Source organism: Cavia porcellus, unplaced genomic scaffold (assembly GCF_034190915.1).
Source record: "Cavia porcellus strain 051 isolate PalLab524CR breed Dunkin Hartley unplaced genomic scaffold, mCavPor4.1 scaffold_5, whole genome shotgun sequence".
In the NCBI taxonomy this organism is placed as follows: Eukaryota; Metazoa; Chordata; class Mammalia; order Rodentia; family Caviidae; genus Cavia; species Cavia porcellus.
In genome coordinates, this window is record NW_026947488.1 from 17,655,258 (window position 1) to 17,677,835 (window position 22,578).

The following is a 22,578-nucleotide window of genomic DNA, read 5'->3' on the forward strand; positions in this document are numbered from 1 at the left end:
AGACCATCCTGGGACTCACCTCAGATCCTAACCAGTCCTCACAGTTCTGTCTTGAGACCCTGAATACAAAGGAAAGGCATTCGCATTTTGTTTCTGTTTCACACGCTGTCTCACGTGCTTTCTCTCCTCTAGTAGAGCCGTGGCCTCAAGTCATGGCATTGGTGACGTCTACTTCTAAACTACGGAATGTTTCACACTGACGATAGAATTACTCAGAACAAGGGGGGAAGCGCCATCCACTGTTCGTGGGACAGTGAGTTACTGAGAGGTCACTGGGAATCACACAGCACAAAGACACCGACAGTCGACCGCAGGCCCTGGGCCTGGCCCTAGATGTATTTTTTCTTGAGGTACCAGTAGGCAAAATAGCCCATCCCTCCCAGGGAGCCCATGAGGAAGGACGCCCCAAAGAATGATGGGGGTTTCCGTTTGACCAGCCGGAATGCGTTGGGGATGACGGCTGACAGCAGGGTGGTGTGGATGTCCCCAAGGACTTTCCGGAAGGCAAAGCGTCTCTGCACCCTCTCAAAGAAGGACTGCAGGTTGGGCCGGCTGCCATCTTCCCAATATTTCTTGGACAGTCCCAGGAACTTGAGGCGGTGTAGGGTGGCTCCCAGGAGGACATCTGCCAGGGTGAAGGCACAGCCACAGAGCCACAGCTCGCATTTCTTTCCTGAAGAGGGAAAGGAAAGGACATGCCACACACTTACGTTTCTCTCTTCAGACCTGAACTTTGTCTGCCTGCCAGTGTTCCCAAGGTGGGTCATCCATCCCTGTCCACTTTAACCCTGGTCATTCATCCCTGTCCACTTTTTGCCCTTTCTCTATTCTTATTTTCTTTAAAGCAGCTGCTGCTCTACCCCTTGGTGCTGGGGATGGAACCCAAAGCCTTTCCTATGCTCAGCAAGTGCTCTACCACTGAGCTGCGGCTGAGCCCTCTGACTTTTAAAGTACAGATATGTGTCTTTACTTCAGACCAGCATAACCAGCTGCCACATTGACAGGTCTATTTGCCTGTGCATTCTGAATTTCAGAGCTGACATGTCCCAAACAGAATTTGGGATTTCACCCCTAAGCCCACCCATGCTCATCCCTGTCTCAAACCCTTCCCTTTCCATTGCTCAGGCCAAAAGCCTCAGAGCCATCAGAAATTCTCTTTCTTTCTGTCATAGTTACTTTTCTTTCTTTACTGAGACAAAATATCTGACACCCAGAGTTAAAGGCAGAGAGGTTTATTTGGCTCACATTTTGTGGGAGTTTTAGTCTATAACCAGCTTGCTCCAAGGCTAGTGGCACATGGCAGAGGGACATTGCAGAGAACAGTTCACGGTGCCATAAGGGAGGGACCTTAACACTGTCTTTCTGCCCCTTTTATGCTCTACCTAGGCTACCAGGGCTTAAGGCAGTATGAAACCAATCAGTGGAGTGATTTAATAATCACTCAGCCTTAATCTCAGCATTGTACCATGAATCCATCACATGCTCTAGACCCAGCGACATGTGAAGAAGATCCAGCTACTACCACATGGGGCTTTAAGGGGGACATCTAAACACAAGCCATGCATTCTGCTCCTGGCCCCCCAAAGACTCATGCACACCCTTTTATGCAAAGAACATTTAGTCTCTCTCTAAGAGTTGCCAAAGTCCGATCAGTTTTAGCACTGTTGGAAAGTCTAAGTCTAAAGGCTTCTCTGAGATTTAAGATGAACTCTTAGCTGCAAGCCCTTGTACAAAGGAAAAGGAAGTGAAACATGCTTACCATATAATGGCACAAGATAAACACTATTATTCTAAAAGGTACAAATGGGGGGTACAAAGGAATGAGACCAAAGCAAGTTTAAAATCTGGCAGGGAAAACATTAAGTCCTGTACTTTTATGTGAAGCACCTGGCGTAATCTGTGACAGGAAGTGAACTCTAAAGGACTTGGGTAGCGCTGCCCCTGTGGCACTGCAGATGGTTACAGCTTTCATGGCTTTTCTTTGGGGCTGGTTTTATTCTCTCCCTGTAGTTTTCTTCAGATGATCTTCTGGGTTTTCTAAACTTTTGGGGTCTCCCCTGAACCTTTGGGTTTATATTCACAGCTTTATACGCTACCCTCTCAGGGGCAAACTGTCTGGTCTGCCAGGCCGTTTTCTGGAATCTAAGTGGAAACTTTTTTGACTCCATAACTCTTGGATTTTACATGCACGGAAAACCAGTGCCACATGGATGATGCCAAGGTCTGCCCTGAGCTGGAGCAGTGGCCAGGCTTTCTTGCCTTTTGGCTGTAGGGGTTGAGTGTGCATCAATCAAATCTGGAGGAACTTCTCTAGGTCATACCATACTGTTCCATGGTGTTCTTGGGCTCTGTTTTCCAAGCAAAATCCTTTCACTTTTGTAATTTTTGAGCCTGTAAAGGGTGGAATCATTTTGCTTTTTAGGATGCCCACAGGCCATCTTTTTTATTTTTCTATTTCTTTTCAGCATTCTGCTCTATCTTTGTAGTCTGTAATTTTATGGGAGTTTCCTTTCTGGTCAGATTCAAAACATTTTAAATCATTGTGCTGGGATGTTTGCTCTTGATTTTCAACATAGATCTGTCTGAAAGTTCCCATCAGCAGCCATTCATTGCCTCAACATTAGACTGCCTTGAAATTTATTCTGCAAGACTAATTAGTCTTCTGCCCTTAATATTATCTCAGCTTCTGGACATGACCAAGATGCAGACAAATTTTCTGCCAGGCCATAACACACATCATCTGGAGTCCAACAGCCAGTGTAGTCCCTCTTACCTGCAGAAACTTCCTGAACCTAGTCTTTACCTATAGGATTTTTATCAGCCTGTTAAGATCTTCTGAGCCCTGACCAGAACCTCCCATGCAGTACAGCCTAAGGTACTCTAGCTCTACTTTTTTAGCTGGCATCTCCAAACCTTTTCTAAATCCTCCCCTTCCCACAAGCCAGTTCCTTGAGGCTCTTGAGGCTCTTGAGACACATGGCCAGGTAATGTCACAGCAGCGACCCCACTTCTGGCACCAAATTCTGTTTTTCTCTTGTTGCTGAGAAAAAATATCTAACACCCAAAGTTAAAGCAGGAAAGACTTATTTAGCTCAGTTTGTAGAGACTTTAGGCTATATATAATCAGTTGGATCCAAGGCAGAGTGAGTTGCAGATGGCAGTGAGGCATTGCAGAGGAGAACAGTTCATGGCACCCACAAGGTAGCAAAAGCAACAAGGAAGGGACCTTAATAGCATCTTTCTGCCCCTTTTATACTGTATCTAGGGTATCTGGGATGAGGGCAGTGCTTTAGTAATCACAGCCTTAATCCCAGCATTGCACCATGAATTAATCACACACTCTAGATCCAGCCACTTCTATAAAAGCTCCACTTATGACCACGTGAAGTCTTAGGGTGTGAGGGGGGCATCTAAAGACAAGCCATAACACTTTCAATCACCACATTCTGCTCGCAGTTCCCATCAGCTTTATCTTCAATACGCATCCAAAGTTTGATGTCCCTTCCACTTTCACCATTCTAGTCAAAATAACCATTATTTCCTGCCCAGATTATCACAAAGTCCCTTGAAAGGTCTTTATGCCTTGGCCCCTTGTCTTTGGAATTTATTCTCAGCACACAGTCAGAGAGATCCTGTTGAAACTTAAGTCAAGGGCTGAGAATGTAGTTCAGTTACAGAGTATTTGACTAGCAAGTACAAGACCGTGGGATTCATCTCCAGCACAACAAAACAATAATAACTAAAACAAAACAAAACAAAACAAAAAACCTCCCCTACAACCCTCTATTTATGTCATGGTCAGAATAAGCAGCGGAAACCCTTAAAGTCCTAGCAGGCTCTGTGTAGGTGGTCCCCAGGACCTGCCAGGTCTCTGGTTTTCCCTACATTCTCCTCCCCTCTGGCTTTGTTGTAGGTCTTCGTGCCAGGCACATGCCCACTTTAAGGCTTTTGTATTTCGTATTTTGTTTGCTTGGAATAGGCACAAGTTTCATCCCTCTACCTCTTCAGGTCTTTGCTCAAATATCATCTTCTGAGCTGGCTTCATGGACCAGTGATTTAAAATTGAAGCCCACAACCTCAGTGGTCACTATTCTTTTTCCTTTGTTTTCCTCCTTAGAACTTATCACCATTACTGCACCATCTATCTTGCATGAGGACCAGGATTGTTTGCTGTGTTCTTTGCTGCTGTATGCCCTGCACCTAGAACAGTCCTTGGTACACAGTAGGCACTTGAAAAAATATATACTGAATAACTTGAATGAACAGTGTCATTTCCCATAAATAAAAGTAAACATAACAGAAACAAATGCTAGTAAGTTTCACCTGGACACTACCACCCACAAAAAGTCTTGAGCACAGGACTTTTTCTGTTCTGTTCTGCTTTGTTTGTTTAAAACAGGGTCTCACTGTGTGGTCCAGATTGGCCTTGAACTCATTATGTGCCCAGGCTGGTCTTGATCTAGAGTCAGTCTTTCTGCCTTAGCCTCCCAACTGTTGGGATTACAGGCATGTACCACCACACCAGGCCTATAATGCTTTTAAGAAAGGAGCCAAAATGAAATTGAAAAATTAAAAAAAAACACCTATCAAGTAAGAAAATCCTAAGACCTGATAGATTGACCACTGAATTCTACAAGAACTTCAAGGAAGAGCTAATGCCAGCACTTCTCAAATTCTTTAATGAAATGGAAAGGGAAAGGCTACTTCCAAACTGTTCCGGAAAGCTAGCATTACCATGATTCCAAAACCATACAAGGAACCAATCAAAAAAGAAAACTAGAGGCCAATCTCGTTAATGCACACAAACATAAAAATTCTGGCAAACAACGCCAGAAATCATCAAAAAGATCATACATAATGACCAAATAGGCTTCATTCCATGTATGCAAGGATGGTTCAGCATATGCAAATCAGTAAGTGTAACACGCCACATAAAAAGAAGTGAGTACAAAAATCACATGATCATCTCAGTAGATGCAGAAAAAGCCTTTCACAAAATCCAACATTCATTCATTATAAAACCCCTAAAAAGACTTCTGGGAGAACATGGCGGATAGATAACAGCAGCTATGGAGGCTCTCTGAGATAGCCAGCTTAGAATCCAGGAATGGTGCGGTGTGAGGAGTCCTAAGCAAGGAAAGATATACCCTGCCGACCCAGGAACGAACTAAGCTGAGAGAAACCAACTGGAAATGCAATCCCAGTGCTATAATCGGAACAGATAAAATCTCAGTGTGGAAGCTAGGAACCTGTGCCTCTGGAAGCCATGATTTGAATTTCCTGCTGCTGCTGCTGTGTCTGAATTGACATGGCAGGGACAGAACATGAAAATTCTGAGAGCAGGAATCAGCGAATGGAGTTGAGAACAGGACTGGCAGGGAGCTCTGCATCGACCTGCAGTGAGTGAGAACAGGAACCCTTCCATAAATTAGGAGGCTCCAACAGAGGACATTCTGGGACCAAGCAGATTAGTCAGAACAGGATGCTGCAATGACTTTAGTCACATATTCCCCTCTCAAGTGGGATTGGTGGGGAGCGCTTGGCCTGGGTGACACTGTGGACTAAGACCCAGTAGGCTAGCCCAAACCAGGTTCCAGTGCCTGACGGTGTACCCTAGCAGTAAAGCCTTTAGTAGGTTGACCTGGAGGGGTGGGCCCAGCAGAAGCTTCCCAGGTCTGTGTTTCCCTAGTACACTGCAGTGGGCAGGAACACCTAGCCAGCAGATTCAAACTAACTAACTGACAAAGAAAAAAAACTGGGCCTCCTATATATGCTTTATGGAAGGAACAAAAAGTATGGGAAGAGGGAGCAACAAGAAAGGGTCCTCAGTCCCCAATCCTGAGAACACTGATCCAGGAAAGTAAATGCAAAGGAGAATGAGGACAGAAAACATGCAATATCAGACACAGCACCAATAGACATAAAATGATATCTCCGGAGCCTCATAGATGAGTGCAAAAGTGAAGTATTTAATGAAGTAAAGCAAGATATAAGTAGAATAGTTAGAGAAAGCTAAGCACCACCCAAGAAAAAAACAGATGGTGGAATGGAATAACAGAAAAAGAGGAGAGAATTGTTTGATGGAGAAAATAGAGAAAACATAGAATATGTGAAGCAGGTTTAAAGAGATTACCAGGAAACTAAAAACTCTATCGAAAGCTGGCATAACAGCTTGAAACAAAAGGATAGATTATCTGAACTGGAGGACAGATTTGTAATGTGGGAGCGTGAAATGAAAAACTTCTTAAAAATAACAAGGAATCAAACAGCAATAATACAAAGGCTAGAAGATGACAAGAGGATCTATAACTTAAGAATTAAGAACATAAAAGAAGAAGTAGGAACACAAACAAATGAACTACAAAAGCTATTCACAGAAATAATCCAGGAGAATTTCCCTAATTTAGCAAAAGGTAAAGATACTCAGATGTATGAAGCATACAGGACCCCAGTTGCCTACAACCCAAACAGAGCTACACCCAGGCATATAATAATCAAAATTCCAGAAATCCAATATAAGAACAGAATATTAAAAGCCATCAGAAACAAGAAACAGATCACTTACAAGGGAACACCCTTCAGAATTGCAGCAGACTTCTCGGTACAAACCATCAAATCACAAAGAGCATGGGGGGAAATAATTCAAGCTTTGAAAAATAATAACCTCTAGCCAAGATTGATATATCCTGTACAACTGTCCCTAGAAATTGATGGAAAAACAAGGTGCTTCCAGGATAAAGAGGAACTAGGGGAACTGCAACCACCAATTCAACTCTACAGAGAATGCTGCAGGACATTCTAAAAAAGAAAAATTCCAAAATTCCAGAAACAGTGGCAGAGAGGCCACAATGAATGGAGCAGAAAGCAAAATGAAGAAGACAAACTGACAACTAATGATAGAAAAAGAGCTCAACAGAAACGAGGCAGAGAAGGTTGGATGGAAGGAACAGCTATTTTGGAGAAAACAAGACATCATTATAGCTAGTGCTGATTTAATATCATATTGTTTCGAAGTCCCATTAAGCTTTTGTTCTTCTGTCTCTATCGGTCTTAACATGTTGTATCTTACTGGATTTTACTATATATGATAATATAAACAAAAACTTTTATAGACAAGGAGATTATACAGAAATCATGGTTCATTTTCTGTTAGTTGATTCTAAATACCCTGTAATATTGTCATTCTCTTGAATGGTTTTACATTGTCTTGATATGTTTGATGCTACAATATACGAAGTTATACTCAAAGATTTCAAGGAAAGACACACTATGGTAACTACTTTTATGTCGGGATTATCTTGTGGTGAAACACTATTTTGCTTAAATGGTTATGGTTTGACCTGTGCTGTTTTGTTGTTATGCCCTCTTTTATCTCAATCTCCTTTTTATATTATTTACTTTTTTATTTTTATCTTTTTAAGGGAAAAATAAATAAAAAATAGCAGAATATATTATAGTAACCCACTTTGATTTCCTATTAACTTGATTTGAAACCATGTATTGCTCTCACCATCTTGTTTTGACTGATTTTCCTCTATTCTGTTTTGCTTCATAGTACCAAGTTCAACAGTACAGGCAACAACTGTGAAGACAATAAGATTCATTTTGATGCCCATTCTGGTTTGACTATTATCTTTTGAAGTCCTATAATGTCTCCAATGTTTTGGTTTTATTTGTTTTGTTTTTTACTGTTTTGTTCAATTTTATTATAACTGAAGATATAGGCAATTCTTTTTAAGATAGCAAGAGGCATTATGGTAACCATTGTTGATCACCTTGTATTTTGTTTTTACATTATGTATTATGTGCATCCTTTTGATTTGACTGACTCTGTTTTTTTTATATCACATTTGGTTTTAGTCTCTTAAAAAAAGTAATAAGAACTGTGAGAGTAATAAAACCCAAAATGTGTAATTGTCATTGTACAAAAGAGAGGAAAAGAAAGTGCTCTAAAGGATATAACTACATGTATATTTAAGTGTATAAGATAGGTAACCATATTACTGAGTTTTGTTGGATCATTGAACAGAACTGTTTGCAGTCTCACTGTTTGAATGTCCACTTTATATGCTTTAATTTTGTAACTTCAACTATTTCTAAGATGAAAATATGTAATCTATTAACTAGTGATTTCCTGTTTATTTTTTCTGAAATTCTGTAAAGCTTGTATCTTTTTTTCTGTTTTTTAAAATTTTCCTCCTTAAATAAAATTTTAAAAAACCCTAAAAATAGGTATAAAAGGATATAATGGGACTAGAACTCATGACCTCACACTTGCCAGATAGGCACTGGCTGCTGAGCTATATCCCTGACCCTGGAAGGAGCTTATCTCCATCTGATAAAAGCTGATTATGGTAAGTGTACTGCCAGCATCATATGAAATGGGGAAAAATTGAAAACTTTCTCTAAACTCAGGAATAAGACAAGGCTGTTCATACTCACCATTCCTGTTCAATCTAGTACTCAAAAGGTTAGCTACAACAGTCAGACAATTGAAAAAAGTCAAAAGGATTTGTATGGGAATGAAAAAAGTCAAACTATCATTATTTGCAGAAGACACAATCCTTTACATAGAAACCCCAAAATTCCATTAAGACTTCTGGAACTAATACATTCAGCAGAGTAGCAGGATACAAAATCAGCACACAGAAATCAATAAATTTCCTGTGTACCAATAATGAACCAACTGAGGGAAAATTAAGAAAATAATAATAAGAAAAAATTAAGAAAACAATAGCTTCAAGAAAAATTAAATACTTAGGAATTAATGTAACTAAAGATCTCTATAATGAAAACTACAGTGTACTAAAAAAGGTCAAAGAGAACATCAGAAAAATGGAAAGATATCTCCTATTCCTGGATAGGTAGACCCAATATTATCAAAATGGGCATACTTCCAAACTGATCAATAGATATACTGCATCTTAATCAAAATACCAAAAGCATTCCTAGAACTAAAAAAAAATAATCCTAAAATACATATGGAACCAGAAGAGATTTAGAATAGCAAAAATAATCTTGGGCAACAAAAACAAATCAAGAGGCCTTACAATTCTGATTTCAAGTTATATTACAAAGCTACATGATAATATAGCATGGTTCTGGCATAGAAACAGACATGTGGATCAGTGGAACAGATTAGAGGATACAGAAATGACCCCAATGCTGGGTTTGGTGGTGTACCGCTATAATCCCAGCACTCAGGAGGCAGAGGCAAGAGGATTTCTGGGAGTTTGAGCCCAGCCTGGGCTACATAGTAAGTTCAGGGTCAGCCTGAACTGCAAAGTGAGATCCTGTCTCATAAAGCCAAAAAAAAAAAGAAACAAACAAACAATCCCAAGTATATCTGCTGTCTGATTTTTGACAAAGGGGCCAAAAACATATACTAAAGGAAAGATAGTCTCTTTAACAAATGATGCTAGGGAAACTGGTTATAATATGCAGAAGATTGAATCTCACAATAAAATCCAAATGAATCACAGGACTGGATATTAAAACAAAGACACTGCTGGAAGATATAGTAGGTAAAACTCCTGCAGACACCGGCACAGGTGAGGACTTTCTAAAGAGAACCTCAATTGCATAAGAAATAAGATAAAGAATCAACAAATGGAATTAAGTAGAATTGAAAAGTTTCTGCACAGCAAAGGAAACAACCAACAGAGGAAGTGCAATTTGGCTACTCCCCTTCCTGTTATCTTCCCAAAATAATTAAAACCATTGTATTACCATGATACATGAATACCTATGCATATAGCAGCACAACTCATGATCACTAAATCTTGGAAGCAGCCTGTATGTCCGTCAGCAGATGAATGGGTAAAGAAAATGTGGCATTTACATACAATAAAGTACTAATCTGCCATAAAAAAGGATAAAGTTGATAATTTGTAGGAAAATGGATGCAGCTTTACACCATGATGTTTGCACTATAAACCAGACACGCAAGTTAAATATCATATAACTTCTCTTATATGAGAAACCCAGAGTATAAGTATTTTTTTGGGTTTTAAGAGAGGGTCTCATTATGCAGTTCAGGCTGGCCTTGAACTCACTGTGTAGCCCAAGCTGGCCTTGAACTTGCTGCGGTCCTCCTTTCACAGCCTCCTGAGCGCTACACATACAGGGATGCACCACCGTGCACGGCTCCAAAGTATAGGTAATTTAAAGTCCAAAGGGAAAGACAGACAATAGGAAACATGGAGATAAATCTTCTATAAATGGGAAGGGGACCTAGAGGTGGGAGGAGGAGGAAGAAGAGGGAAAGGAGAATAAAGAGAATTGAATTACATTACATACATATCCTATTCCTCCCTACAGTGAGTGTAATCATGATGGATAAGGATGTGTGCTAATAAATGAAAATTTAAGGGAGTTAGCTCAGTGGCATAAATGCCTGCCTGGCAAGCGCAAGGTCATGAGTTCGATCCCAGGTACCAAAATAAATAAATACATAAATAAAATAAAGAAATAAAAGGGGCCGATACTAACACCTAGTATAAAGGAGTGAAGGAGTGTGGTGTCTCTAAGGTTGAGTTAAGTGTTCCAAGGAGGAGGGAGTGCCTGGCCACGTTCCGGTGCCATGCAAACGTCAAATAACAGCAGGCCTGAGCCACCGGCAATTGCGTTTAATGACCGGTGTGGCCTTGACAAGAGCAGTTGGAATTGAATGCTGATGATGAAAGCATGGTTGGAAGGAGCTCAAGAGAGAAAAGGAAGGAGAGAAACTGGAGATGGTGAGCAAAGATAACTCTTTCAAGGAGTTTTGCTGGAATGGGAAGGATAGGCCAACAGGGTGAGCCAGGTCAAGAGGTGGTTTATGAGTTGGGCGGAATAGAAACGCACATTGATGGGGATGGGCCATCCGAGGAGGGGGAGCGATGCTGCAGGGAGGAGTAGCGAGAGTCCCTGGTGTGCCCCTGAGTGGATGCGCGTAGACGGGATCCAGTGCACTAGCGAAGGGACTGGTCTTCACTGGGTCAAGGACAGTTCATCCTTGGTACAAGGAATACATATTAGTGTGTGTCATTCAATTTAAGTTACCACTGGATGTAAGACAGCCACCCCCAAACAAGAGAGGTAATTAAACTATTGGCTACAAAAAACATTCCAACTTCAGAGATGTCAAGTTGTAATTTAACAAATACGCATTTTAGAATTGTGAGATGTGTAGACTATGACTGATGGTGGGTAGTTCTGAAGACCTCTCCCTGATGATTCCACTTGCTCAGTGATACAGAAAGCCATACTCAGGGCCATCTTATGGTCAGAAGTACCAGTGCCTAGAGGATAGTGGGTTGGCTTTAACCAGACCTGAGATTTGGCAATGTAAGCAACATGAAGCAGGAAAAGGGTGGGGAGGAAGTCAGGCAGGGAGGTGCTCCTGGTGATGATCAGGGACTCCTCGAGGTACTGGGGGAGTGAGCTCCGTGGGGTGGGGACAGTGGGAAGAGGCAGGACCAAGGCATGGACTCCCCCAGCTGCAAACTGCATGGTATCAGCAAAGGAAAGAGGGTCCACAGGCTTGAGAAGGGGCTACAATCGAGCCCTGAAGCCCACCACAGTTTAGAGACTGGACAGCAAGGAAAAACCAGGTGGTCAGGAGAGAAGGGGAGAGAAACACCCCAGAGTATGGCATAGTCCCCTTAACCTCTAACAAGCCAGGTAGGTATAATCATTAGCACTGTTCTACAAATAAGGAAATTGAGGCAGGCATGGTGGTTCATGCCTGTAATGCCAGCACTCGAGAGGCTGAGGCTGAGGCTGAGGTAGGAAAATTATTGCAAATTTGGGACCAGTCTGGGCTACAAAGTGAGCTCAAGGCCAGCCTGAACTACATAGTGAGATCTCTCTCAAAAAGACTCCCCCCACAGTACAAATAAGGAAAGTGAGGTACGGATAAGTTAAGTAATTTGGCCAAAGTCACACAGCTGGTAAGTGGCAGAGCCAAGCCTAGAGTGAAATCTAAGCCATCTGGTTCCAGAGACTGTGCTCCTAACCAGTGCCTTATGTTACTCTTTCCCACATGCAAACACACACGGACATAGTATGTATCTCTGTGCATACTCATGACCTCTTGATGGGTACATGCTTTACTTGGGTCTGTGTGTGACTCTGTGTGTCTGTTCTGCATGTTCTGTAGGCTTATCCTGGGTCTCCTACACAGGTCCGTGCACCAACTGTTCATATGCATGTGAGTATTTACACATGTGGCACAATGTCCACCTGGTGTGGCTTACCACCTGTGTAAGTACAGCATCTGCCTGTGCATCTGGCTGTCCTCCAGCAGATACAGAGTACATATGTGTGTAGGGAGCACCTGTGTATACAGGTGACACTCTGTGTGACCATATATGTTCACGGGCCTGGGCATCAGGCTGATGTAGCTCTAGAGGCCTGATCTCTTGGACTTACCCCTCCTCTCCTTCTGTTGGGCACCCCTTTTGGAAAGCCCAGGCCTGGATGAAGCATATTTGGTGCTTCTGTGAGGCTGCCAGCTCTGCCTGCAGCAGACTCTCAACATGGAGCTGCCTAGTTACACTGTTAGTTCAGGATGGCAAAGCCTGCAATGAATGGCATTCATTACTGCCAGATTCTACTTCATTTCTTGGGTAGATCTGTTTCCCCACTTCCCGCAGAGATACCTGGGTGTAGGCAGTGGTGCGACAGCCCCAATACTGCCTCCCCGGGGCTCCCTCCTATGGGCACATAATGCGCCTGCCTACATTAACCATAATCCTCTCCTGCTTACGTCACATACCCGGAGGTGACAATGACCCATCAGAAACCACCGTAGCCTCTTCCTGTCCCACCAGCCCACCCTTGGCCCATAAAGGATCCGACCACTTCCTGAATAAACGAGACTTGATTGGATTCCTCAACTTGTCTCAATCTCTCTTTGTCTCCCACCCTGTTGTATTCATCCCCGTTCCCTCTCCAAGTACACACCCCATGGATTGATCCACGGGCTGGATCACCTGGGTACTGTTTCATGTTTTCTCCTTATACCTCTCAAACTCCCTCCCCGGATCCCTCTCAGCTGATGACACTGCCTCACACTTCATTCAGAAAATAGCCATGAGACAAGGATTCCCTAGTCGCCACCATGAAATCTGAAAAGCCCCAGGCACATGTATCTGCCTCCCTTCGCCCCGCCGATGCCAGTTCTCCTCAAGGCCAATCTCTCTGTAGTCCTCTGTGCTTTTCCAGAGCCTTGTGTCTCCATGTGCCTCTCTAGGCATCCCCCACCTTCTCCAAACACTCTACTCCAGCATGCTGACCCAATGGACCTCTTTAATCTGGGCTTTCCGGGTCACTTACTGTAGTCCATGGGACTTCAGTAACAGCCACTGCAGCAGACATTGGAAGAGGGTTTACGCATCTGGTCTTTGTGCTCCAGCTACTCTTGGTGATAACCCCATGCCTACCACAGTCTGAAGGAGCCTGGCTTAGGTGCCAGATAGGCAGCCCAGTTACCTCCACAGCCCAGGCTGCACCAGCTAATCATATGCAGGCCAGCAAGGCCACTTCATGCTGCTGCTCGAAACTGTAGGAGTGGAGCCAGTCACTCTGAGGGGGCAGACAGCCTCCCAAGCAAGCCAAACTCACACTGCCAAGCTGCAAATTGTGTACCAAAAAATGGTTCTTTTTTAAAATCACTCGGAATGGTTTGTTGTACCACAAAGCTAACAGAGATAATCCCCTTCTCAAAGCCCTCGAAGGACGTCTTATCGCGCCCCGTATAAACTCAACCCTTATAACACAGGCTCAGCCCATGATCTCACCTGGGCCTCACCGGCTGTCTCTCCCCTCTCTTGACCACGCTCTGCCTCATTCTCTCCCACCTCCACCTTCTTCTTAGTCTGGGTGGTGGCTCCCTCCCTGGGCTCCTTCTCATCCTCTTGGTCTCACTTTGAACATCAGCATTTCAGAGAAGCTTTAGGCAATTTGTCCTGCCCATCTTACTTTTTTTTTTTCTTTGTGGGGATTGTGGGGATTGGGTACTGTTGCATCCTAGACCAGCTCCCCACGTGTGAGTTACTTTCCTGAACCCTGCCTATTCTACTCTTGATCTTAACATTCACTTGTCACTGTTTGTAATTTTGTTTACAAATGGTATTATTTGACTAATGTCTTTTTCTTCCCCAAGACCACAAATTCTACAAGAAGAAAAAAACAATATCTTGTTTTCGCTCACAATTTTACTCCCAGGACCTGGCATGTAGTAGGTGTTCAACAAATATTTGAATAAATGAATGAAAAAATAACGGGAGTTTTTAAAAGAAGCTTGCTATTTGGAGAACACTTTGCCTGGAGTCAGGCATTGGGCAAAGTGCGCAGTGCCCACTGTCTCCATAGGTCCTCATACCCTTGCTGTGAGTTAGTCTGTTGTTATTCACATTTGGCAGGTGACCTAAGAGGGGTAAGGTAAATTCCACAAGGTCACAGAGCTCAGAGCTGGCTGATTAGAATATGCATCAGTGTCATCTGCTCCATGCTGGGAGCCTTAACTGTGACATCAGGATACTTCCTCAACCTTTTCCGGCCCACAAAAGAGAAGCAGAGGGCCTGGTGTGCTCCTAGGGGGATCTGATGGTGCCCAGTGGGTGACAGAGGGACAGAGGCCATGCAGGCCCAGCCAGCCAGAGCTCTACAGCTCACAGCCACTTCCTTGGGGCTCTTCCACTCTCCCAAGGACACCTGGACCATCTTGAAAGTCCCTGTCATCATACCGTGGGGTAGTGCAATGCTGCCTCTTCTCAGAGGACCTCAGGACCAAAACAGAGGGGCATCCGGACCCAGTTGGGGAACCTTTGGGAATGCATGTCCCTGGCTGTCCTCCAGGACATCGACTCTGGCCCCAGTCAGGCCCTGTGTGTCCCATGATCACAGCAGCGACTAACATTTGCACCACCCCTGAGTGCCAGGCAACATGCTATGCCCACTTAAGAAGTCTAGTGGGACCCTATTTTTCCTCGCTGATCCTCACCACAGCCCCAGAAAGCAGTAACTCATTATATCCGCCTTTTAAAGACAGAAGAGGCAAAGAGAGCATCTAAGAACTTGGACTCTGTGAGCCAGAATCTGAATCCCAGATTCACCCTTCTGCCTATGTGACCTTGGGAAAGCTACCTGATCCCTCCGAGTCTTACTTTCCTTATCTGTTAAATGGGACCATGAATAGCATCTATCTCCTGGCACTATAAGGAGCTGAAATCTATAAAACTCAGAACAGCACCTGACACATAGCAGGTGCTGTTATGTAAGCAGTGTCAAGCACAGTGGTGCACACCTGTAATCCTGGCTGCTTGGGAAGCTGAGATGAGAGGTTTCGAGTTCAAGGCCAGTTTGGGAAATGTATCAACAACTATCTCAAATGCAAATAAACCAATAAAATCAATAAAGTTACTAAAATTTTTGATATAAATATAGATGGAACTAAATTTTGTTCCATTCCCAGTTCATATGTTAAAGTCCTAACTTTCAGTATCATAGGAAATGACAGTATTTGGAGATGTGGCCTTTAAAGAGATGATTAAGTCAAAAGGAGGGTGTGAGTGTGGGCCTGCCTCTTTCTGATTACTCTTAGGAAGAAACAGAACACTCAGAGACACCAGGGTGTGCAGCACAGAGGAAGGACCTCTGAGGACACAGTGACAAGGTACCACCCGCAAGTCAGTGAGGGGCCTCTGATGAAACCAGCCCTGCTCATACCTTGAATCTGGATTTCCAGCCCCAAAACTATGAAGCAACAGGATTCTGCTGTTTCAGTCACCCTGTCCATGGAATTTGCTTTGTCAGCCCTGACAAGCTTATCCATAAGGAAACAACATACTGGAGTTTTTGTTTTGTTTTGTTTGGTTTGGTATCAAGGATTGAACTCACAACCTCACACTTGCCAGGGGGGTGCTTATGCGGCTGAACTGAATCCCTGTATAAGGAAACAACCTTAATCTGAGACCCAACCAGAAAAGGACAGAGCTGAGACTGTTTGACCTCACAGGCCAGCCCTGGGTCTTTCACACCTTTGTTCCTTGAGAACTCGTCTTAATGGCACCCTTGACAGAAACCAGAAGGTTCCTCCTTGAGATACTTGGCCACACCAAGCTTTTTCCAGGAAGGATTAAGAGTTCTGGAATAGCTGGGATTACCACCATAGGTCTGACCCAGACTCCTGTTTCCAGACTGCTCTGCAGCTCCTGTGCATGCAGACACCTGTGCAGGAAGCTTGCAGTTTGGTCACACATGCTGCACGTGCTCCAAACTGTGGGAGACAACTCCAGCGACTCCCTTTGAATCCAAACAGTTACTGTGACTTTCTTAGGAGACTCATTTCCTTATACTAATATGTAAAAAGCTGGCTAGGATATTTCCTACTTTCTTCAGTTGGCTCTAAGCATTGCAAATAAGGCTAGCTGAGGTGCTATTATGCAATCTCTATAGCCAACAGACAGTCCTGTTTCCTCGAATAGTGTTTTTCGTGTATAGGATTGAGCACTGGAGATGTTAGAGCCAATAGCTCAGGGAATGTCAACTGAGTATGAGCCTCAAGATAAGAGGCTATGACTCCCCAGGGCACAAGAGTTTGCATATCAGAAAACAAAGTAATAGCCACCCAAAACAATTCCACTGCTACCCTAATTGGATTATGTAAATTGATCCTTATGCATGTCTTTATCTCTGCAATTTATAGAGATGCCAATCTTGCACATGGCCAGCCAGCTCAAGTTACTCCCGCAATTCCCACCATCCTCACTATCACTCATCCCTGAGCCACCGCCCTTCTCCACAAGATAATAAATTCTGGGAGAGGCCTAAGATCAAGGCCTTTGTCTGCTCGTCCTCATGAGGACTGGACGTAGGACCTCTTGGCTGCCCTTAACTTGGAATATGTCTTGGTGATGTTACTCTTGCCGTGGGTTGTATTGGAGATGGTAGACTGGAATTAACTTGCTGGGATTCCAATAACACCTCAGTGAGATTACAAATATAACTTTTTGGAGGAGGCCGGTGTGTCTGATCAGGGACCTGCTCAAGGGCAGGAAGGCCAGTCCTGGAGAGTCGGTGAAACTGGATGTCTGGCTGCAGCACAAAGGAGCCACAGTGCATTCTTGCCAGGGCAGGGTGAGATGGTGTGGTGGGTAGTGGTCACCATCACCACTGCTACTATCCCCATCGCCAGCTTTTATTAAACTCTTGCTGTGCACCAAGCCCTGGCATCTAAGCACCCTGCATGTCTGCCACACAGTGCCTCCACAGCTCCACAGTCCTATCATTACCCCACTTTCTGTGGGAAAGTGAGGTCTTACCCAAGGTTGCTCAGCTAGAAAGTGGCCAACCTAGGACTTGAACCTACATCTGTCTGACCCCATATTCCAACCAGTAGGTCTTCTGAGATCTTTTCCCTCCTAGTAGGAGGGAAAAGAGGCTAGGCCTGGGCAGACAGGATAGAGGAGGCCAGCAGGGCTACAGCCCCACCCACCCCAGAGCTGGAACCCACCCTCGTTCTCCAGCTTCCTTTTCTCCAGCTCAGCCTCGATCTGGTCCAGCACCATGGCCAGCTCACCAAGGATCTTCTTCAGGTAGCTCACGTCATCGTGCTCCAGGATCTTGGCCTGCAGCAGGAGAGGCAGGGATCGAAGGTTGAGTTGACCTCACTGGGGTCAGGCCATCCAGGGAAGGAAATTTTGCCCAAACTCCTTTCTGTAAAATTAGGTTCCAAATCCAAAGCACCTTCATGTGGTGCCTACAAGCTTATCCAGCTTGGCTGTTCTGCTTAGATCTGTGCATGGGGATGGCACACGTGCACCTCCAGCTGATGTAGCACCTTTGCCAGGGGCCCATAGTTGCACTTCAGCCAATCAGGAGCTGCCTTGCTCAGAAATATAGAGGAGGTGACCTTCTACCAGATAGGCAGTCTGTGGCCAATGCCAGTCGATACAGGGGTATTTAAGGCTGGGCCCTGTCAACAAAGTAGACCCTCTGTATGGTAACTTTTATGCTCCAGAGCTTTCCATGATGCTGACAAGACTTGGCTGCTTCCTCTCCCCTATCCCTCCCATCCTTACTGGGATCCTCAGAGCCTTATCCTAGAACCTGGATCTAATGCTTTGTTTACAGAGACACAGCCTAAGATATGAGGCCCCAAGGTGACAGTGGCTTGCCCAAGGTCAAAGCAACAGTAAATGACAATGGAGAAAAAGCAAGCCCATGGTTTTCTACCTCAAAGCCTTAGCTGACTCTCAACTTCCAGCCAGCATCTGTAGTTTTCTGTGAAAAGGAGGGGTAGGGGAAGATGCCAGCAGGTGGGGACACTCACCATGAGCTTCTTTTGTTTAGAAAGGTAGGGCTCAGAGAGCTGCGGCTCCTCTTCATGGTCCAGTTTCATGAGGTCTGTGGTGGCATTGGCTAAGTGTCCTGGGCAGAGAATAGCAAAGGTTCCATCCCTGGTACCCGGTACCTCCATATCTCCTCCCCCACACGGCTGGGAGTCGGTCCATCCATCATGGGTTATGGAAGAGACAGTATCCACAGCCAACATGCACTGAGTTCCACGGGCTGTAACACGGCATGGAAGAGAGGCTGCCTGCTGAGGCTCAGGCTAGCAGGAGAGACTGACCCGTGATGGAGTCTCTATGATGCTGCACCTTCGGTAATGAATGCAAAGCTGTGGGACCCAGAGAGCCGCTGCCTGGGGCACAAGGGGGCAAAGCTCACTGTGGAGGAGCCTGTGCCCTTGCAGATGAATGGGAGAGGCCAGAAACAGGTAGAACTGGGAACCAGGAGTGCATCCTCCTCCCAGGTCCCCTCTCCTCCCGATGTGGCACCCACTGGCCTACAAAGCCCAGCCAGGCGCAGGGCTGTCCTCTGTTCCTCCGAGCCTCAGCTCGGCCCCAGGTGCTCAGCACTCGCCCTCCTCAGTCTTTCTCACACCTCTTCTCACTCTGCCCCCCCCCCCGGGCCCTCCCAAGCCTCTCAGTCTCCCTTAGTGCAGACCCTGGTTCTCTCTCTTCCCAGCTCCGGGGAGGCACTGTCCCCACGCACAGTCCCCAGGCCTGCTGCTCCCTGCGCTCAGCGTTCCAGCTCTCCATGTCTCTTTGCGGGGCCCGCAGGTCTATTTCACCTCCCATCCATCCCGTCTTTCACCTCTTCCATGAATCCTCCCTGATCCTTGAGGGATTCAGACCTTCAGTGCCTTTGCTCCCAGTGTACACTTTACAGACTTGTGCCAAACAATGCATACACACTGGTTACAGCTGCCGAGGCTCAACGCCACTCCCCTGTGGTCTACACAAAAATGTCCCCCTGCACTTGTGTGGTGTTCTACCTGTGCTGCCCTGGAAGAGGGAAACTGATGCTAATGTGGTTATCTCTGGATGTGCGTTTCTCTCGCTGGCACATGAGCTTCCGCAGAGCAGGGCTGTGTCAGCTTCCTCTGGGTTATCTTTAAAGGCCAACACAGTCCTGGCACCGAGCAGGAGTGCAGTGAGCATTGAGGGAGAATGGGAGGAGCGAGGGAGGGAGATGCTGTCCTTTACCTTCTGCCCTCTGAGGTTCACCACCCACCGGCCCATCCCCGGCCTGGTACACTGCCCAGCAAACAGCTCCCACCCTGCCAGCTCTGGGGCTATATTAAGTCTCATTGATGTTTTATGAATGTGAAGGTCAAGTACAACATCTTCCCTCTTGCCTGTCCCTGGGGGCTGCCCACAGGGCTCTCTGTAGACTTCAGGAGGGTAGACCAGGCTAAGGGAAGACCTTGCATAAACGGGGGGAGGCACTGAGTAGCGTCTGCTCTCTTTGTAGCCTGTGGTCTTCCCTTTCCATCTAGGCTAGAATTCTGAGATTCTGTTCCCTCAAAGGAGAGAGGGGGTGGGGCATTCTTTGAACCCTTGACTGGTCAAGGGGAGCACACTACCCCAGCAGCACTTAGACTGCTTCCCCCAGGCCAGGCCACCATCTCTGCCCACCTAGGTCACAGCTGGGTCCTCCTAGCAGCTCAGTCTACTCTTCCCTGGGGGAGTGGTCTTTGTAAGATGCAGCTCTGCACCTGCTGCTGCCTAGAACCCTTCCTCCACTGTTCTCTACACGAAACACCTCTTCTGCCACACCTGCTCCCATCTCCCACTCAAGCCCTGATGTGCCTTTGAGCTACACTGCCACCAAGGTCATGTCCTTCTGCTCTCTGTCCACCATATCTGTCCCAGCCCAGAAGCTGACATGGTGCCCCTCATCCTTGGATGTCACCATGACCCTAGAGGCTGAGATGGGCATCTTCAAAGCTCCCCATCCTCCATGCTGCCCTGATCACATTGGTTGGACTAGAAGAAAAAAAAATATTTTTGGGGGGCAAGATATTGCTACATAGTTCAGGCTGGCCTTGAACTCACTATGTAACCAAACTTGTAGGAATCCTCTTGCCTCGGCCTCTTTAGGGCTGAGATTACCCTGGGATGTTCCCAGATCCTCCAGACAACAAAAGCCTCTGGAGAACCACAGCGGCAGCCTCTATAGGTGACAGGACAAGAGCAGGGTTTTGGGCAGGGGGATGAGAGAGAGGCTGCTGGAGAGGGAGACAGGCACCTTCAGTTAGCAACAGGATGAACAAGATGGATGGGGAAGGGGAGAGAGAGAGAGAGACAGAGGGAGAGAGAGAGAGAGAGAGACAGAGGGAGAGAGAGAGAGAGAGAGAGAGAGAGAGAGAGAGAGAGAGAGACCCGAGGACACAAAGAGAGGGACAAATTAAAGGACAGAGAAAGAAAGACTAAGAGGAAGCCAACAAGGAGACCCAGGCATGGGAGGGCAGGGTGCAGAAAGGAGACTCATGTCCACAGAGCAAGGGGCTCCGCCCGCCCCAGCACTCACTGCGGATCTCAGCCGTGGCGTACTTGGGGATCATGGAGTCAGTGGTGAGCTCAGGGTGCAGGATGCAGCCGTGTGTGTAGGCGTCCATAGGCAGCGCGTCCAGCAGCTCCCGGTACTGCAGCACCCGCGCATGCTGTGGGCTGCCCGCCTCGGGCATCAGGGCCACCACGTGCTCTGCAGAGCAACACCAAGGCTAGCACCCACAATCCCTAAGCGCCAGAGATTCCAGAACCATCTATTTCCCAGGATTCGGCCACTGCCCAGTAAGGACCCAACCAGCCCAGGGCTGCCTCTCCTCACTGTGCCATGCCCACCTGTCCCCTAGGGTCAACTCCTCTCATCTCAGACTATGGCAAATAGGGTCTGTGACCAGTGTCACCTGATTCAAGAGACTGCAAGCCTAGAGTTAAAAAAAAAAAAAAAAAAAAAAAAGAACCCTAAGTCTCTTGGACTTGGAATCGCTGATAAATTATTTTTATTTTCGTCCTGTGCAGTGCTGGGGTAGACTCAGCGCCTGGTGAGTGGGGGTGAGCCCTACTCTTCTTTCACCCTGCATTTGTCAACCAAAGAGAGTGAGGCCCCTTCGAGCTCAGGGTGTCCTGATCCAGCTGTGTCTGTGGGATTCTAAAGTGTCTGCGACCATATCTGTGGGGTCTCAGGAGGAGCCTGGCTGTGACTGTCCTTAAGGAGTTTCAGGGGGCTGGTCTCTGTTCAAGGCCTGAACCCCTGGGAAAGCCGGGTGCTGCCCATGGAGACCCGAAGGACTCTGGGGGTCTGTGATTGTGCCCGTGAGCTCAGAGGTCCTGAGGAAGGGACTAGAGCATCAGAGTCCCAGGCAGGAGTCTCTGGGCCCAGAATCCGGCTACGCCCATGGCTCTGTGGTTCCTGGGGGGCAGGGATCCCTGCCTGTGTCCCGTGGCTCTTTCTGGGGAGCCTGGGTCTTGCCCAGGGCCCCAGTGAATGTCCCCAGGTGTGGCAAGGGACCCTGTCTAACCTGTGCCCGCATGGTGGGAGCGCCGTACCTCCCGTGAAGGTGCGCTCCACGTAGTCGATGATCTGGTCGTAGTCGCTGATGATGTTGTCGCGGTGGATAATGACCGGCACCTCCTCGCCCAGGTTGAGCCGCATGAACCAGGGCTCCTTGTGCTCGCTCTGCGGTAGGCTCACGTCCCGCTCCTCGCACGCCAACCCCTTCTCGGCGATCACCAGCCGCACCTGCAGGTGCCAGGGTCAGAGCGGGGGAGGCGGGCGGACAAGGGGGCCCTCTGCGGTGGGCGGGGCATGCGGGGAGGGAGGTCAGAGGTCACACATGGGAGGGGACATGGTTGCTTTCAGTCCATTCTTGGGCACCCGGTAGGGGAAGCAGATCCCAGGGGATGTACTTGGTGGTAGGAAGAACCCAGCCCTACACTGCGACAAGGGACAGTGCTGCCCGGTGGTCCAGGGCTGGCTCTACAGCTAGACTCTCCTGGGACAGGATTCCTGGCCGGGCGAGTGCAAGCGGCTGAGCCTCAGTTTCTTTATGGGCAAGCTGGGAGTATTAATAGTACCAGTTCCATGCCTGGCACTTAGATGGCATTGGGTTCACATTGACTGTTATTGTGATCAGACCCTCAGCCTGGCCTCCAACGGTGGATGGGGCCAGAAAAATTCCCAGAAACTAATCACCATCAGAATCAATAGCTGCATGTTCATATTATGTGGGAAGCAAAG

General features: G+C 46.5%; 1 protein-coding gene across 2 annotated transcripts in view; it reads right to left on the reverse strand.

Moving 5' to 3' along the window:
* Nucleotides 1–299: 299 nt before the first annotated feature.
* The window catches only part of Gdap1l1 (ganglioside induced differentiation associated protein 1 like 1), a 30,409-nt gene continuing 8,130 nt past the window's right edge, over nucleotides 300–22,578 (reverse strand). Inside the window, exons 2-6 of one of the 2 annotated variants that reach the window (XM_003467668.5) lie at nucleotides 21,888–22,080; nucleotides 20,866–21,039; nucleotides 18,320–18,417; nucleotides 17,501–17,615; nucleotides 300–673 (exon numbers count right to left, since the gene is read on the reverse strand). In XM_003467668.5, the coding sequence (XP_003467716.3) occupies nucleotides 330–673; nucleotides 17,501–17,615; nucleotides 18,320–18,417; nucleotides 20,866–21,039; nucleotides 21,888–22,080 (924 nt within the window). In that variant the 3' untranslated portion in view covers nucleotides 300–329. Of the gene's footprint in view, nucleotides 674–17,500; nucleotides 17,616–18,319; nucleotides 18,418–20,865; nucleotides 21,040–21,887; nucleotides 22,131–22,578 lie in introns of both variants that reach the window. The other variant, XM_063248294.1, reaches the window with a different exon arrangement.